The sequence below is a fragment of the Capra hircus genome, chromosome 8 (assembly GCF_001704415.2).
Source record: "Capra hircus breed San Clemente chromosome 8, ASM170441v1, whole genome shotgun sequence".
NCBI classification, from domain to species: domain Eukaryota; kingdom Metazoa; phylum Chordata; class Mammalia; order Artiodactyla; family Bovidae; genus Capra; species Capra hircus.
In genome coordinates this window covers 65,707,151-65,726,739 of record NC_030815.1, presented here as the reverse complement: position 1 = coordinate 65,726,739, position 19,589 = coordinate 65,707,151, and the positions used below count along the sequence as shown (strand labels likewise).

At 37.7% G+C, this 19,589-nt stretch overlaps 1 protein-coding gene across 1 annotated transcript in view; it reads right to left on the bottom strand.

The window, feature by feature from the left end:
- LOC102177239 (contactin-associated protein-like 3) overlaps positions 1-19,589 on the bottom strand; it is a 233,095-nt gene that overhangs the window by 19,695 nt on the left and 193,811 nt on the right. The window contains exons 16-21 of the mRNA XM_013966094.2: positions 15,399-15,569; positions 14,486-14,704; positions 10,396-10,635; positions 9,475-9,705; positions 4,678-4,811; positions 3,784-3,871 (exon numbers count right to left, since the gene is read on the bottom strand). Coding sequence (XP_013821548.2) covers positions 3,784-3,871; positions 4,678-4,811; positions 9,475-9,705; positions 10,396-10,635; positions 14,486-14,704; positions 15,399-15,569 — 1,083 coding nt within the window. The remainder of the gene's footprint in view (positions 1-3,783; positions 3,872-4,677; positions 4,812-9,474; positions 9,706-10,395; positions 10,636-14,485; positions 14,705-15,398; positions 15,570-19,589) is intronic.

The window sequence follows — 19,589 nt, the reverse complement described above, 5'->3', positions numbered from 1 at the left end:
CATACTTTGGGATTATAAGTCCTATCAGAGTCAAAACTACAAAGAACATTAGGAATCCAAAGATTTCCATTTAAAGTAGGATTATACTGAAATTATTTTATAGTAACTGGGAAAACTTAACCTGATTGGTCATCACTAATACGATCTTTGAAGAATGGAAAGAACGTAGGGGTTGTTAATCAGAAGTCGCTTTCAAAGCATTTTCCAAAACTCACTAGGGAAAACAATAATAATAACTAACTAGATTAGTTAATCGTTAGAACACTATTTTATTATTTATATTTTGTATTATATCACAAGTGTTTTGAGGGCAGATACAGTATGTGTTTTGCTATGAGGCATTCAAAATGTCCAGTGAAATACAAGCACATTCTAGGAACCACCAAACATTTCAGAATGAATAAATCCATGAGTCAAAATAGCTAACAAGAAATACTGAGGTCATACTCTATGTAGGGCTTTCTACGTTGCTTCTTTTACTTAATGTCAATGTTGTACATGATAATAAATATAGTTTTCTATTGTCTTTAATAGCTATATACTTTTGCATTAAACAGAGTCTTAATGATTTTGAGAATTATGTATATTAAGGATATTTTATTATCTTGTGTTATAAAACTTTAATTATTATTTTGTATTACAAAATTTTGACCACTTTATTGTTTTTAGCCCCTTAACCTTATTTATATTTTTCTTTATAGATGTTATTAAATCTCATGCTGTAATTTTAAACTCTTTAATTTAATAATTCCTGATTTTTTTTAACATGTTTGGAATGACTTTCTCCTCTACGAGATTATAAAAATACCTCCACACACACACACACACACACAAAAGTAAGTACTAGATATCTCATCATAGTTTGGGACAACTTTCCAGAGAAATTAATAGCTATTTATTAACCAATCTGTTGGTCTATTTTACTATGTTAATGAAGTGAAGTTCTACCTACTTGCCAAATTCGAACACAAAACTGTAGTCTTATTCTCAATAACTGATTTTGAGAGTGGTAGAAGAACAGAAGCCATCCGAAAATAAAGTTATCCAAAACATGAAAAGTTTTATTAGCCTTTGATCAAGATACATACCTCTAGGTACAGATGAAATGAATATTTATAATTTTATTAGATTCAATTGCTTCAGGCTATAAACTTCATTGCTGAGTTTCAACTTTAATTTTTATGGCCTGAGAGAGATGCATTTGAATAAAAAGATCCTTGAATAAAAACATTAACGCCTTCAATTCCATGCTACTGTCCTCTATATATTAGATCACAAAAAAATACAAATTCATATAACAAAGTCTATTCTACTTTTTAATTAAAGTGAACCTTTTCATATAATACAGTTTAGTAATTAAGTTGATTTCCATAATCTATTGCCTATTTCTTTATAGATCAGACATTTGAACCTAATTTGCCTTTAAAATACTCCTTTGTCAATTTCATACTTACTGATGGCAACTTTCTACTCGGGGATATGGGCATCTCTGAACATGCCTGTTGGACGCGGTAGTCACTGAAGGCATGGAGTTGCGTGTGATGTGTTTGTTTTGACCATATCTGTTCTTTAGACTGGGAAGAGTACACACAGACTTCTCCTCTACAGTGGAGGAGGGATCAGATCTAGGTGCAGACAGGACAATTATTCCACTCACAGATTGCACCCACTTGACAAAAATGCAGCTATGAAGCTTGCACATCCTTTGAAATTGAAGTGAAAGTGTTAGTTGCTCAGTTGTGTCTGACTCTGTGGCTCCAGGACTATAGCCAGGCTCCTCTGTCCATGGAATTCTCCAGGCAAGAATACTGGAGTGGGTAGGCATTCCTTTCTCCAGCGGATTTTCCCGACCCAGGGATAGAACTGAGGTTTCCCAAAATGCAGGCAGATGCTTTACCAGCTGAGCTGCCAGTGAAGCCCCTTGGATTCATTTTAGGTGATTGATTACTTACTTTTCTCAAACCAAGGATCAATAGGGCCAGAGAGTGGAGCTCAAAATCAGATAAAAAGGGAGCAAATTGTTCTCCATTTGGATATTAAAAATAAGTTAGGCTGACAACCAAAGATAGGGTTTTATCTCCCTATTCTCTAAAACTCAAGGTGGTCTTTGAGCTTTTAGGAATTTCATAATATCTATTTAAACATATACTGTCATTCTCATGGACGAAAGTTGAGAGAGCAGTTTTTCTTTTGAATTGTTTTTCCAAGTTTTTTTTCTTATTTGTTTTTGTTTGCTTTCCCATTCTTTTAAAATTACGCCACTGTTTAAACAGAATAAAAAATTTACTAATATCATGAAAACAGAGATGTCAGAAGTGCCTGGTAAACATCCAAATGACACATTAGAGACTGGAATATTCACCTCTACAATAGGCTATGATAGGTATAAACATCTCCCAGCGTTCAGTGGGAAACAAATATTTTCATTTTTATTTCTGTGTTAATTATAGCACCACTATCCCACATGTGGGGAGTGTGAAGAACAACGAACCACAGGAAAAGATATTCAGCACAAGCTGCCTATCAAATACATTATCAAGGCTAGGTCGATTCTATATCCAACTTTAAGGGATGATTACAGTGCAGGACCATCACCACTTCAGCATAAAGTTGTTATTCACCATACCAAGCTAAAACTATATTCTTATCCTTCTTCATTGGCTTAATCAGCCATTGTAACAGCTGGGCTTTTTAACAGTTAGGCTGTAGTATCTAAAACTTACACTTTTGTTATTACCATTTACAAGAGCACCCTTGGAAAGCACTAGGATTCATAACATTTCCTCTATCTGAAAAATTAGAAGTCATCGTTTTATTGTCCATCTGTTTGAAAGATGTGATAGTTTTTATAGCTACTATGCTTCTTGACATATTTGGAACATCCATTCATGTATCTTCTCTAACATTCTCAAGTTTGTGATGTACTATATATATATGTAGGGTAGAAGAAATGACCAAAAGAATCAATGCGTAAATGGGACCAAACAAAATTATATGAATGACAAGTACTAGAGAAGGAATAATAAATATGCCATGGAGAATTTCCCCTAGATAACATTTAAGTATCAATAAAACATGTAGTTTATAAATAATCAAAATAAAAGAAATACCTTTCCATATTTATTTTTATTTCAATGTAATTCTCGGTGAAGAGGGGGGGAAAAGGCATCAAGGTTTTGACATTTAAATAGTAAAGTATGCTTTTACTTTGGCAGTTTTATGGAGAATAACTAGCAGCCATAAAGGACAGGACGTCTGTGGGATATTTAGAGTGTGATTTTCCAAGAGTAGCTGGGAGTAATGAAAACATTTCACCTCAGCCCACAGACAAGGCAGGGCCCAGGCCACAGCTCAAAGCTTATTTGTTTGCGAAGAGCAGCTTTTTCTTAAGCCTAAGTCTAGATTTATCATTAAAATGACTTCTGCATTTGACCCCTGATTACTAAAGAGTTTGTGAACTTGCTATCTGCTTTGATTTTGTCTTTCCTGAATTGTTAGAAAAATGCAAAGTTTTATTATGCTTGATTGCTAAGTGAGAGGGTAAGTGTGGAGGCAGTTTTCAAGGAACGCTGCTGTTCAACTCGCAAGCAGCACTTAGTCGTGATTATATGTGCACTCAGACAAGAGTGCAAGCTTCTACCTTGATTGTCACTCACTGAGAAATCATGAATATGTCAAGGAGCGTCTTTCTTCATGATGAATGCTTCCCATATTTGCAACTTAACGCTTCTGATCTCAGTCATAGGGTGGTAGGGGGAGAGGGGCCCTCTTTCTTCCACTTACCTAAAATCGTCCCCAACATAAGGGACTTGACAGCATTGAATTCTGTCCCTGAAGACAGGATGACTTGTCTCCTTGCATTCTGGTTAACCTATTAAATGTTCCACAAGATGTAAACATCAAAATGGAAAGCAATTCGATAAAAGGATGGCAATCAAAGGAAAACCAAGAAAAATGATAAAAAATAATCCATATCTTCAAGCTATCACAAAGGTTAAAAAAGTATTTTATAAACAACTTCTATAGCACCTCAAATTCCACTCTACCCCATCCTTTCCCCCTACATTTGTCTTCATGATTTAAGTATCATAATTGGTACAGTGCACCGAGGAGATGCAAGAGCTACTTTGAACCTCAAAGTTTTTACTTATTTAGAGGAAATTTATAACATGAACAGAAAAAATGTATTATTCATACAGATTCAATATAAAAGATTACTCTTCAAAACCCAGTGACAATGCATAATTTAAAGACTCCGCTGTTTTTCAAAATGTAGTTCCACTTTAAGCAATACCTTGCTTTTTCTGTGTGTTTAAATTTCAGTAGCATTTGTTCTTTTGTAATCCAGTGGGACTAGGTTCCCACTGGAATATCTCCAATAGTCCCTATGAAAAACTAGGCAATATTTCCCAATCAAATAAAGTGAAACCAGTAAGGAGAGCATGGTATTTTAAAAGGTCGAATATTAATAAAAACTTTTGATGGTCTCTTGATAAACTAACATTGCTAAATGAAATAAAACACCTTGACTACATTTCCTATCCTAGACTTATGGAAGGACAGTGCCGAATGTGTATTTCTCTTATTAGGATTTATTATTGAATTTTGGCTTTAAGTCATATGGTCTGAGCATCATGATTTTGATTACTGTTGCTGTTGTTGAATTTATGACCTTACCTCTACAAACATCACTGCTGCTTCTCTGTTAATCCTCACATGGTGAAGCTGCCCATCAGCCAGGTTTTTAAAACCAAAGTTAAAAACATCAGGTTCTCGGTGTCTGTCTAGCTTATACCTGATCTGCAAACTTCCTAAAGAAGAGAAAAAATGACATTTTAACTAAAATAGAATTTTATAAAAACTGGCAATGCAGGTCCTAACACACATTAAAAAAAATTAATACAATTTGAATCTATGGAGCCTTTACTTGAGTGCATATAGTCACTTGTCCCAGACTAGCAATTACTTATTTATGTGCTGTTCTGGGGCCAAATTCAGAATCCAATTACACAGTCTTAAAAGTCAAGACCAAACAGTCTTTTTCCAAGTTCTTCCATTTTCCTGAACCAGAGGAAAAAGTCCAAGTTAAGCATATGAAAACACCAAGTGAGGCTTGAAGTTAATTATTCATGCGGTATTCGTATTATTAAATGGTAAAACCTCAAGCAATTTTGTATTAACTTTCAGTTTCTACAAGCATAACTTCTTTTAATGTGACTTACTTTAATGCATTTTAATCTATCACTGACATTTACATTATTTTTTTTGCACAACCAGAAATATTTTCTAATGTTTCTACTATAATCAAGATATAGCAAAAAGAGAAAAGTGAGTGATTTGCTACAATATTCAAATTGCCCAATCCACACACTGCTCTTCTTCACAGATGCACTCTCCACCCATCACTGTGGTATCACCTGTAATAGATTCTATCAGTCAGTGATTGTAGAAATGTTTTCCAGAAGTTTCTCCCTTTATTCTCCATGAGAAAGAGTTAAAGCTTAGTTTTGTTCTCTACTGGGAGTGTGTTAGTTCTGCACTTTTCCTGGTGACCATGGGTTAGAGAACACTCATTCCACTTTTCTTTATACATGGATAGGGCATGGGGGCTTCCCAGGTGGTGCAAGTGGTAAAGAACCCACCTGCCAAAGCAGGAGAAATGAGAGACTCTTGTTTGATCCCTGGGTTGGGAAAATCCTCTGGAGGAGGGCATGGCAACCCACTGCCAGTATTCTTGCCTGGAGAATCCCAGGGACAGAGAAGCCTGGAGGGCTGAAATCCACAGGGTCACAGAGTCATACATGACTGAAGTAACTTAGCATGCACGCAGGCAACAGGGCATGACTGACTTCCCAACCACTGATGGGTAAAGAACAATCACATTTATCGGATGCTCAAGGAAACTGGGTTTGATATGATTTAATGCACTTCATGATTTCATTTCCAAGGAGGAGGAAACATTTTCCATATATAAAATGAGATACCATCTTTCAGAATGAACAGTGTTGTTGTTGTTCAGTTGCTCAATCGTGTCTGACTCTGTGACACCACAGACTGCAGCACGCCAGGCTTCCCTATCCATCACCATCTCTCAGTTTGCTCAAACTCAGATCCAATGAATAGGTGATGCCATCCAACCATCTCGTACTCTGTCATCCCCTTCACTGCCTGCTTTCAATTTTTCCCAGCATCAGTGTCTTTTCCAATAAGTCAGCTCTTTGCATCAGGTGGCCAAAGTATTAGAGCTTCAGTTTCAGCATCAGTCCTTCCAATGAATATTCAAGTTGATTTCTTTTAGGACTGATTGGTTTGATCTCTTTGCTGTCCAAGGGACCCTCAAGAGTTTTCTCCAGCACCACAGTATGAAAACATCAGTTCTTTGGCTGTCAGCCTTCTTTATTATACAATTCTAACATACGTTGTTGTTGTTCAGTCACTCAGCCACTCTTTGCAACTCCCATGGGCAGCAGCACACCAGGCTTCCCTGTCCTTCACTATATCTGGAGTTTGCTTAAACTCATGTCCATTGAGTTGGTGATGCCATCTAATCATCTCATCCTCTGTCATCCCCTTCTCCTCTTGCCCTCAATCTTTCCCAGCACCAGGGTCATTTCCAATGAGTCAGCTCTTCACATCAGGTGGCCAAAGTATTGGAACGTCAGCTTCAGAATCAGTCCTTCCAATGAATATTCAGAGTTGATTTCCTTTAGTATTGACTGGTTTGATCTCCTTGCTGCCAAAGGGATTCTCAAGTCTTCTTGAGCACCACAGTTCAAAAACATCAACTCTTTGGCACTCAGCCTTCTTCATGGTCCAACTCTGGCATCCACACATGACTACTGAAAAACCATAGCTTTGACAATACTGACCTTAGTCAACAAAGTAATGTCTCCGCTTTTTAATATGCTGTCTAGATTTGTCATAGCTTTTCTTCCAAGGAGCAAGCGTCTTTTAATTTCATGGCTGTAGTCACCATCTGCAGTGATTTTGGAGCCCAGGAAAATAAAGTCTGTCACTGTTTCCATTGTTTCCCCTTCTATTTGCCATGACATGATGGGACTGGATGCCATGATCTTCCTTTTTTGATTGTTGAGTTTTAAGCCAGCTTTTTCACTCTCCTTTTTAACTTTCATCAAGAAGCTCTTTAGTTCCTCTTCACTTCCTGCCATATAAGGATGGTCACCTGCATATCTGAGGTTATTGATATTTCTTCCAGCAATCTTGATTCCAGCTTGTGCTTCATCCAGCCCAGCATTTCACATGATGTACTTTGCATATAAGTGAAACAAGCAGGGTGACAATATACAGCCTTGATATACTCCTTTGCCCAATTTTGAACCAGTCCATTATTCCAAGTCTGGTTCTAACTATTGCTTCTTGACTTGCATATAGATTTCTCAGGAGGCAGATAAAGTAGTCTGGCATTCCCATCTCTTTAAGAATTTTCCACAGTTTGTTGTGATCCACACAGATAAAGGCTTTAGTGTAGTCAATGAAGCTTTCATTTCTGGAACTTTCTTGCTTTTTCTATGATCCAATGGATGTTGGCAATTTGATCTCTGGTTGCTCTGCCTTTTCTAAATCCAGCTTGAACATCTGGAAGTTCATGGTTCAGGTGCTGCTAAAACCTCACTTGAAGAATTTTGAGTATTACTTTGCTAGAACATGAAATAAGCGCAATTGTGTGGTAGTCTGAACATTCTTTGGCATTGCCTTTCTTTGGGATTGGAATGAAAACTGACCTTTTCCAGTCCCGAGGCCACTGCTGAGTTTTCCAAATTTGCTGGCATACTGAGTGCAGCATTTTAATAGCATCATCTTTTAGGACTTGAAATAACTCAGCTGGAATTTCATTACCTCGTTTAACTTTGTTCATAGTGATGCTTTCTAAGGCCCACTTGAATTCGCATTCTGGCTCTAGGTGAGTGGGATTTCTGGCTCTAGGTGAGTGATTATATCATGGTTTTCTGGGTCATTAAGATCTTTTTTGTATAGTTCTTCTGTGTATTCTTGCCAACTTTTCTTAATTTCTTCTGCTTCTGATAGGTCCATATCTTTCTGTCATTTATCATGCTCATCTTTGCATGAAATGTTCCCTTAGTATCTATAATTTTCTTGAAGACATCTTTAGTCTTTGCCATTCTATTGTTTTCCTCTATTTCTTTGTATTGTTCACTTAGAAGAGCTTTCTTCTCTCTCTTTGCTATTCTTTGGAACTCTGCATTCAGATGTGTATATCTTTCCTTTTCTCCCTTGCCTTTCACTTCTCTTCTTTTCTCACCTATTTGTAAGGCTTCCTCAGACAACCATTTTGCCTTTTTGCATTTATTTTTTTTGAAGATGGTTTTGATCACCACCTCCTGTATAATGTTATGAACCTTCATCCATAGTTCTTCAGGCACTCTGTTGATCAGATCTAATCTCTTGAATTTATTTTTCACTTTGACTGTGTACTCATAAGGGATTTGATTTAGGTCATGCCTTAATGGCCTAATGGTTTTCCCTATGTTTTTCAATTTAAGTCTGAATTTGGCAATAAGGAGTTCATGATCTAAGCCACAGTCAGGTCCTGGTCTTGTTTTCCTGACTATATAGAGCTTCTCCATCTTTGGTTGCAAAGAATATAGTCAATCTGATTTTGGTATTGACCATCTGGTAATGTCCATGTGTAGAGTCATCTCTTGTGTTGCTGCATATCTGTACAGTGAAACTAATTATTTCATTTCAGAAGGCAAGACTCCCTCACCCCCACTGCAGTGCTATACAGTATGTTGTCATTAGTTATCTATTTTATACATAGTATCAACCATGTATATAAGTCAATTTCGACCTCCCAATTTTACCCGCCCCCACCCTTTCCCCCTTGGTAACCATGCAATTGTTCTCTACATTTGTGTCTCTATTTGCAAGTAATATCATCTATATGCTTCTCTAGATTCCACATATATGTATTAATGTACAGTATTTGTTTTTCTCTTTCTGACTTTCTCCACGCTGTATGTCACTCTCTAGGTCCATCCACATCTCTACAAATGACTCAATTTTGTTGCTTTTTATGGTTGAGTAATATTTTTTTTTGGGTGGGGGGCTCTTCGCTGGTGGCTAAGATGGTGAAGCGTCTGCCTACAATGTGGGAGACCTGGGTTCGATCCCTGGGTTGGGAAGATCTCCTGGAGAAGGAAATGGCAACCCACTCCAGTACTCTTGCCTGGAAAATCCTATGGACAGAGGAGCCTGGTAGGCTACCGTCCATGGGGTCACAAAGAGTCGGACACAACCGAGTGACTTCACTCACTCACTCAATATTTTTTTGCATATCTGCTCTGCATCTTCTTTATCCATTCCTCTGCTGATGGACCACCATAATTCAAAAAGATACATGTATCCCAATGTTCACAGCAGCACTATCTACAATAGCCAGGACATGGACAACACCCAAGTCAGTCTTCTTGTTCTTAAAGTAAAGACACTCACCGTTTGGGGCAAGGATAACTGAAAGGTATTCCTCATAGAATGAGCTCACATAGAGCAGTAAGCTAGGTGTCCCTGTGGTCCGGAAGCTCAGTGTAGCCATTTCTCCTGTCAATGTCAGATCCTCATGAAATAAAGCTGCGAAGGAGCTGGAGTTCTTGCTAAAGGTGTCATTGTAATGTTCTTGAAAATTGTAGATCACCGAGGAGCCAGCTCCAAAATAAGCAGAAATGTCTGGAATGGCAAGCAATTTTTGTTGTATCAGCAATATGTAAGTGCACGTATCTTATTATGTATATTTCTATATATGCAAAGAATATCTCTTATCCTCAAATATCTCAAAAGGGAAAAACAATAATGTCATGCTGTGCTGGGTGTTTTTTAGTTTAGTATTATTTGTTTTGATTTTGGCTGTGACACACAGCTTGCAGTATCTCAGTTTCCTGATCAGAGATTGGACCCGGGGCCATGGGGCAGTGAAAGCACCAAATCCTAACTACTAGGCCACCAGGGAACTCCTCCTTTGCAGTTTTTTAATTAAAAAAAAATTAAGATGAAAAATAATAAAGCTTAAGTGAAGAGATAATCCCTCCATATTCCCATAACCCAGAATTGAGTAACAGTATTTTATTATTGCCTCAAAAATGCAAAATTAAATGTCCAGCGTAAATGCATAGTTAAAGTTTACTGCTCTCCTCAAGGAGACCTCATTGATGCCCCTCCGATCTACTAGAAGTAGTCAAAGCTTTGTCAAGGATACAAGCTTACCTCCTCCCAAGGGAAATGGAGGCATTTGGGATGGAAACCATTCTATTTCAGCTAATCACAGAGAAGTGCCTTATCTTTTCATTATGGAGTCAATGCCAGAGGCAGCTTCATGGCTTCTCGTGCTCCCTCCTTTCCCTGTTCCTTGGGCACACTCACCGTTCTTGCAGAACGGCCCGTCATACGCAGAGAGGGTGCAGTCACATGTGATCCCTCTGCGCTTTTCTCTACACCTCCCTCCATTGCGACACAGATGGCCGTAGGTGCTGCAGTGTCCTGGACACCCTGGCTCCACTCCTGGGGTCATCGTGGCTCTCTCTTCCAGGTCCAGGGCCAGCCCGTTCAATCGCAGAGACCGAATGCACCCCAGGAAGCCTCTCTGTCGGCTTGCGGTTCCACCTACAAGGGAAACACTGCAAATGCAAACGCGTTCCTCTGTGTCTTATTCAAGATTTCACCTTCATGTTGAACTGAGGCCTTATGTCTGCTCTCTGCTCAGTCATCATGTCCGACTATGAGATCCCATGGACTGTAGCCCACCAGGCTCTTCTGTCCATGTCCATGGCATTTTCCAGGCAAGAACACTGGTGTGGGTTGCCATGCTCTCCTTCAGGGGATCTTCCTGACCCAAGGATCAAACTTATATCTCCTGTGCCCCGTGAACTGCAGGTAGATTCTTTACTGCTGAGCCACCAGGGAAGCCCCATATAGATAATGACAAAAAAGTCATTGCTCAAAGTTTTATGAACAAATACAATTCTGAAAACATAGTCTGTGATCAAATGTTGCTGCTGCTGCTGCTAAGTCACTTCAGTCGTGTCTAACTCTGTGTGACCCCATAGATGGCAGCCCACCAGGCTCCGCTGTCCCTGGGATTCTCCAGGCAAGAACACTGGAGTGGGTTGCCATTTCCTTCTCCAATGCATGAAAGTGGAAAGTGAAAATTGAAAGGGAAGTCGCTGAGTCGTATCTGATCAAATGTTAATCATCAAATGGCACTGAGTTAAAAGCATTAATGAAAATATTTTTTAAGGTGAACTTGGTAATATTTATTCTAAAATATTTAGAGACTTACATTTTTACATTTGTTCCTCTCTTAAAGGACAAAATGAAGACCACTGATCCTTTTAAAGTTTAAATTTATAAACAATGACATGTATAATAAAGGTTATATAGTTTAAAATCTTTGCAATGTAATATGTATTATAAATATGTTGTACATAAATTTGTACATGTATTTTATATATATTAAAATTGTTGTGCATATATATTTTTGTATAATAGATGTATTACAAATTTATGTATTCGACTGACCAAAAAGTTCATTTAAGATTTATTGTAACAACTTATAGAAAAAGCCAAATGGACTTTTTGGCCAACCCTATATATTGTGTGTGTTATATAATGCTAATTCTTACTTAGATGAGCTCTGAATAATAAAGCTGTGAAAAGGAACTGAGAAGAGACCAAAGAAAGAGAAGGCAGAAGAGGTAAAACCAAAATGTAGGACCTCAGTCAGGCCTTTCACACTCCATCCTGGAAGCTCTGAGATTAGGTGGTATAACATTAACCAAATAATATATATCTTATTTTTATATCATTTATCATGTGAACATAATAAATATGGGAGCACAGGAGTCATCTGAAGTACCTGCTAAAAACAGATTTTGGATTTATTCCCAAAGATCCTGATTCACTGAATTTTCAACTAACACCTCAGGATTTAGAAACATTGCCATAACGGAAACACTAGCTCTAGGTAGGTTCCCATTCAAACTTTGTTCCTAGAAATTCTGTTCATTAATCCTCAGAATTTAAATCAGAAAATAGAACTGTTTAGTTTGATTCACAATTTGATAACTTTCAGGGAAGCCTCCTCGACTCAGTGAGAACTAACTGTGCTTGAAGCTGAGTTTAACGGTGCTATGGGCTACACCACACACACACACACACACACACACACACACACACACACACACACACAAATTCATTCAATAGCATCCGTTCCTGAACATTGCAGTAGGTAACTTCTGGCAAAGCAGACTCTCTGCTAATTTGTGATTTACATCAATTTTTAATTGGACTGTGTCCTTATTTACTTTAAAATACGTGAGATCAGACCAAGTGAGAGCTACTTCGTTAAACTGCTTAGTTTCCAAATTAGAATAGAGTTGTCTAAAAAGCAATGTAGCAAAACTTATTCCTCCCTTTGGGGAAAATAAACAATAATAAAGACTAAGCAAGTAAATTAGAGGGAAGACTTCCACTACCCAGAGTGTTTATCTTTAAAGAAGGGACAGCAGAATAATGAGTCCACTCTGGTTCTAAACATGAAGCTTGCAATGAGAGCCGCAGAGAGGGAGCAGGGCGAAGAGGAACCGGGAGCTGGGCTGGATTAAATACTGCTTTGCAGAGTCACACAAGGCTGCTTCTGTCGGCCTGGCCTCCTATTGTCTGATTCTGGGGGGACATTGGAGGATTTTGTCCCAATTACAAGTCTGATTCTCTAACTTCACTAAAAAGTGAGAGAAATGGATAAAAAATGCTAATTTTTTAAATAAATAGAGTTAACTGAAACAAACATAAATCGTCTATGATATTGAGTGCAAGCCAGGGAATCAGTCCAACAGGGGTTTGGATTTCCCTTCCAGTTGGGGTTTCTGTGATCAAGTCCCTTGATCTCTCTGAACCTCCATGATCTCATCTGTAAATTGGGTACAATAATCCGTGGCCCAGTGGTAAAGAATCCACTTGCCATTGCAGGAAATGCAAGAGATGTGAGTTCAGTTTCTGGGTCAGGAAGATCCCCTGGAGTAGAAAATGGCAACCCACTCCAGTGTTCTTGCCTGGAGAATCCCATGGACAAAGGAGCCTGGTGGGTTGCAGTCCATGGGGCTGTAAAGAACTGGACATGACTGAGCCATTGAGTCACATGATCTATGGCAGAGATACTCATATTGAATGAGTTCTTGGTACACAGTGTCTGTGTGGCTGATCCACACTGACTCTTTTTTTTTTATCAGCTCCATCTTAGCCCTGCAACCCCACCCCACCCCCCTCTTTTTGGATGACTGATCTTTAGCCTACTCACAAGGAAAGCATCCCAGCCAGATATTTCCCTACCAACCTTTACCCTTGCCTTCACCTGATATGAAAACTAGCAGTGTATTTTGCTGATGCAGGTGATCATGAGACTTCCATGGGGGCAGAAAAATCCTGGGACTGGGCCGTGCATCCTTTTCACTTGGTAGTCAGATTCTATTTTTAGCTTTGCCCCTTCAGATTCCCCCAGGATCCCCTTCCATGCACGAGATGCCACTGTGAATGCCTCTGGTTCATCATCCCCTTGATGTAATTTACCCAGAGCAAACATCAGAACTGTACTTTATGGAGTTGCCTGCATTGAGTTTCAGTCTCAAGGTTCCTTTTCAGTTCAGAACATTTTTTCTTTTTAATTTACATTTTAATTGGAGGATAATTTCTTTATAACGTTGTATTGATTTTTGCTGCACAACACAACAGTGTGAATCAGTCATAATTATACATATATATCTATGCATATATATATACACATATATATATGTATGTGTATATATATATGTATGTATATATATATATGTGGATCTTCTCTGGTGGCTCAGATGGTAAAGCATCTGCCTACAATTCGGGAGACCTGGGTTCAATCCCTGGGTTGGGAAGATCTCCTAGAGAAGGAAATGGCAACCCACTCCAGTATTCTTGCCTGGAAAATCCCATGGACAGAGGAACATGGTTAGGCTATAGTCCATGGGGTTGCAAAGAGTCGGACACGACTGAGCGACTTCACTCACTCACTTCACTCATATATATATATATATATATATATATATATATATGTATATCTCCCCTCGCTCTTGAGACTCCCTCCAATCCCTCATCCCATCTTGCTAGGTAATCACAGAATCACAGAGCACCAGGCTAGGCTCAAACAAATATTGTATATTAATGCATGTGTATGGAATCTAGAAAAATAGCGTTGATGAACCTATCTGAGGGAAAGAATGGAGACGCAGATGTAGAGAACAAACTTATGGACTGAGTGGGAGAAGGAGAGAGTTAAAGAGGATTTTATTCAGTATCTCCTTCTCCCACCAGTGCCTATAGTAGTCGCGGCAGCTGTTATCATCACTATTGTTGTAGCTGCGATCTCCTCTCGGTGTGTCTTTGCACTCAGAGCACCGTACAGTTAGAAGCCGCCAGCAGCACTCACCCACGAAAAGCTGGCTGTTGAGCTGCAGGCGGGCGTGCCCGTCAGCTGGGGCAGGTTGGGTCTTGCGAGGGTGCTGACCCACTTGAAGGGACGCTTCTTTAACGTTCCGGTCTGCCTTCACGTGGTGCCACCGATCGTCATTAAAGGCAGTGGGAGACTGCACCGTGACCTCACAGGGCCCATTCCCCACATCAAAGGAAAAGGTTACTTCTGTTGGGGCTGGAAATAAAAATATGAGAGATGCCCGAGTTCCTTCACAGGAGAGAAAGTTTAGTCTTGAGTAGATCTGAAAAAACCACCATGACCTGCTCCTTATGAAAGAAGACCCGCTAGGGATGCAGACAGATGTCAGTCTGAGTTGGTTAGGGAGGGGTTGGGGTGGAGAATAAACCTGTATCCTGGAGAAAGAAAGGTGAAGCTGATTTTAATGTACTTCTCCCCAGAGTTTACTTGTTCATCCTGCTAAGCCCTAAGCAATAGAGATATTTACCTACACAAACAAAACTAATATTTTATCTGACTTTATACATAGAAGTGATTTTATTTAAAGGTGGTTTAAACCTTTATGTAGTTTTAAAAGCACTAAGTGAATTTCAGATAGCAAGACATTAAGTTTTGTCTACATATATACAAACAATGTATTTAGTCAATTAAATCACATAATGTTGTGATTTAGTACGCAGTTATTTGACCAGTTTGGTTTAATACCCTTTTTGCACATAGAATTAAGACAACAAGGAACTGTACAGACTGTTGTGTGTTGCAGGAATCACTGTTTCACTTTCCACTTAGTATTTAAGAAAAAATATAACTGACAAAGGAAGCATGTCAGTGTATTAGGAGTTAGGTTACCAGCAAGGTTAATGTTAATTACTGAGTACCCCAGTGGCTTTGTGCAGGGAGGACAACTCACCTCGCAGCTCTAGCCTGATGAAGTCTGTGATTCCCAGGTTCTCTAAAAACACCCCTGAAGAGGCTGTGGTCTTAAAAAAGAAAGACACATCAGCACTAAGCTCTCCTCGGAACGTGGGGAAATGAAGGTATGAGGTCTCAGTATTGAAGGAAGCTGAATTCCAAAAGGAATCTATTTACAAAGAGAAAAAAAAAGACAATGGCAATAGCAGTAAAATATAAGTAACAATTGCCTTTAATATTTCTACCATTTTGACTGTTTGATGCATTATTTATCCATTCAAAGCATTATTTATCCATACAAGCCTTCTTGTGGGAGTTCTTCTGAACATGTGGCCATGAGATGAATGTCTAAATAGTGATTCTTTTGAGGATTAAGAATACGGACATGGCTGCAAGTGAGTGGATGGATAATCACTTTGATAAAGGCCTGCGGGTGGTGGGGGGAGTTGTTCTCTTTTTTTAACTAAATTATCATAGAGTAAAATTGACTTTTTAGGGTTTTAGAGTTATATAAAGTTTACAGACTTTTACAGTTATATGAATTTTAACATATGCATGGATTTGTGTAACCATCATCAAAATCAGAATAAAGAACAGCTCCATCACCCCTAAAAAACTCTCTCTTGCTATTTCTTTATAGTCACACCCTCTACCCATCCCTCAGCCTGGCAGTCATGAACTAGTCTCTGTATTACAGTTTTACCTTTCCCAAATAACATATAAATGGAGTCAAGCAGTATGCAATAACATAAAGCCTTTGAGATTCATTTAAGATGTTGCATGTCAACATCTATCCTTTTTTTACTGCTCTGTAGTATGGCAACCCACTCCAATATTCTTGCCTGGAGAATCCCAGGGACAGAGGAACCTGGTGGACCGCCCTCTATGGGGTAGCATAGAGTCGGACTGAAGCGACTTAGCAGCAACAGTAGCAGCAGTACTCCACCAGGTGAATGTGCCATAGTTTATTTATCCATATTTAAGAACACTAAAGTTGTTTCCAAATTTGGTCAGTTACAAATAGAATTGCTCTAAAAATTTGCGTGGCACAGTGGTAAAAATCTGCCTGCCAATGCAGGAGACATAGGTTTGATTCCTGGGTCAGGAAGATCCCTTGGAGTAGGAAATGTCAGCCCACTCCAGTATTCTTGCCTGGAAAATTCCATGGACAGAAGAGCCTGGTGGTGGGCTATATAGTCCATGGAGCTGCAAAGAGGCAGACATGACTGGGCGACTGAGCACAACCACAAGAACAAACATTTGTAAAAGGTTTTTGTGTGAGGATATGTTTTAATTTCTCTAGGGTAAATTCCCAGGAGCGTGATTCCTGGGTCATATGGCAAGTCTATGTTTATAAGATACTGTCAAACAGTTTTCCAGAGTGATCATACCATCTTTAATTCCCATGATCAGTATGTAACAGATATAGTTGTTTTATATCTTGACCAGCATTTTGTGTTGTTAGTATACATATTTTTTTTTTAATCTTAGCAATTCAAATTGATGTAAAGTAGTATTTCATTGTGGTTTTAATCTTCCTTCCCTAATAGATATTGATGTTGGGCATCTTCTCATGTGCTTATTTGCCACTTTATGTCCTCTTTGGTGAAGAGTGTGTTCAGCTTGAGGGGAACTGACATCTTTCTTATGTTGATCTTCCAATCCATGAACACAGTATATCTCTTCCTTTATTCAGAGTTTTTGATTCTTCAGTATTTAGTCATTTATTTGGTTTACAGATTTTATACATATTTTTGTTAAACATATACCTGAGTATTATATGTTCTTTGGAGATACTGGAAATAATATTCTGTTATAGATTTTGGTTTCCAGTTTACATGGCTAGCATACATAACTGATCTGTCTGTTGTTGACATTGCATCTTGAGATCTTGTTGAGCTCACTTATAAGACCTAGTAAGGTTTTTATTTCTGTTTTGGGTAGTACATTCCTTGAGATTTTCTAGGTAGGCAGTCATATATGCAGGCTTCCCTGGTGGCTCAGTGGCAAAGAATCTGCCTGTAATGCAGAAGATGTGGGTTCAGTCACTGAGATAGGAAGATCCCCTAGAGAAGGAAATGGCAACCTACTCCAGTGTGCTTGTCTGGAACATTCCATAGACAGAGGAAACTGGCAGGCTACAGTTCATGATGGAATCACAGAAGAGTTGGATACAACTTAGTGACTAAACAACTAACCAACCAACCAGTCAAGTGTGCATATGCAAATAGAGTTTTCTTTCTTGCTTTCCAGTCTTTATGAACTTATTTTCTTTCTTACATTATTGCCCTGGTTAAGACAATGATAAATATTGTTGAATAAAAGTGGTGAGATTGGATATCCTAACCTTGTTCCCATCCTGAGGGGAAAAGCATTCAGTTTAATTACCAATAATTATACTTTTGTAATAGACACTGTCTTATTAGGCTGAAGAATTTTCTTTTATACCTATTTTGCTAAGAATTTCTTTATAAATGCTATTATGATATAAATTATAATTTTTAATTTGTTATTTTAGTAATTTAAATTATAATGTTCATATTAATTGATACAGAAAAAGCATCTGGCATGATTTTTCTTCCTTTAACCAAGTCAACATGGTAGATTACATTGATCACTTCCAAATACTGAATCAGCCTTGCAGCCTGGATAAACTGCAGTTGGTGGTGGTGCATTTAAAAATACATATATCCCAGGGTTATTTGTTAATATTTTGTCAATATTTTTTGCATCTGTGTTAGTAATAACATTGTTAGTACTTATATATATATATATATATTTTTTTTTTTACTGTCTTTGTCTAGTTTCAGTATCAGAACAACATTCTGCTTTAAATGTTGGAAGGAATTTCCTCTTCTACTTTCTGAAAGAGATTTTATAGATATGGTATTATTTCTTGGGTAGAATTCATCAGTGAATCAAGCTTGGTCTGGATTTTTTTGAAAGTTTTACTTACAAATTCAGTCCCATTAAGACTATTAGGTTTATTCCAGTTGTCTCATTCATTTTAAGTGAGTTTTGGTTGTTAGTGGTTTTCAAAGAACTGGTCCACTTCATCTGTATAGTAAATTTAATACTTGTACAGTTGTTTGTAGTGTACTTTTTTATACTCTTGATGTCAGTGGTGTCTGCAGTGTTATCTCAACACTCAATTTCCATATTGGTAATTTTTATCATTTTGGGGATAGTTTTGTTAGAGGCTTAACTATTTCATTAGTATTTTAAAAGAGTATATAAAGAATCACTTTTAATTTTTATAGATCAATATATATTCTGCTTTAAATTTAATTGATTTCTATTCTTGTCTTATCTTTCTTGTCTTTCTATTCTTTCTGCTTGTTTTAGATTTAAGGTTTATTTTTCTCTTCTAGTTTCTTTTGGTGAAAGCTTACCTTATTGAACTGAGATCTTTTTTATTTCATAATATAAGTACTTATTGCTACAAACATCCCTCTGACCACTGCTATCACAAAATTTAATACTGCAAATTTTGATAGTCTGTATTTTAATTTTCATTCAGTTCAAAATATATTATCAGATCTATTGAGACCTTGTCCTTGACTTGGGTATTATTTAAGGATCTGAAGTTTAATTTCTAAGTGTTTGGAGATTTTCTTGTTTTTTTAATGATTTCTAATTTAATTTGATTGTATTAGTGAATGCATTTTAAATGTTTTAAATTATTTAATATTTGCTAAGGTTTGTTTTATGACACAGAATATGCTGTGTCTGGGTTAAAGATTCATGTGCATTTGAAAAGAATGCGTATTCTAATGTTGGTAGAGTATTCTATAAATGTCAGTTGGATTCTGGCGTCATTCAGGTCTTCCATACCCTTACTAATTTTCCCTCTATTAGTTCCATATATTAATGAGAAAGGAGTACTAGACTCTAATTATAACTATGCATTTCTCTATCTCTCCTTTCCATCCTGTCAAATTTTGCTGTATGTATTTTGAAGCTCAGTTATTTGCACACATATTTAAGATTTTTAGGCCTTCTAGTTCTTTTTTATATCTATTAATTTACTTTGCTTTCAAGTAAAAATTTTAATACAGAAACTCCAGTGTTTGTGTAGTATATCTTTTGCCATCATTTTCTTTTATAATGCCATTATATTTGAATTGAACTTCTTATAGACAGTATACAGGTAAGTCTTAAGAGTGTCTTTTATGAGTTTATTTGGACC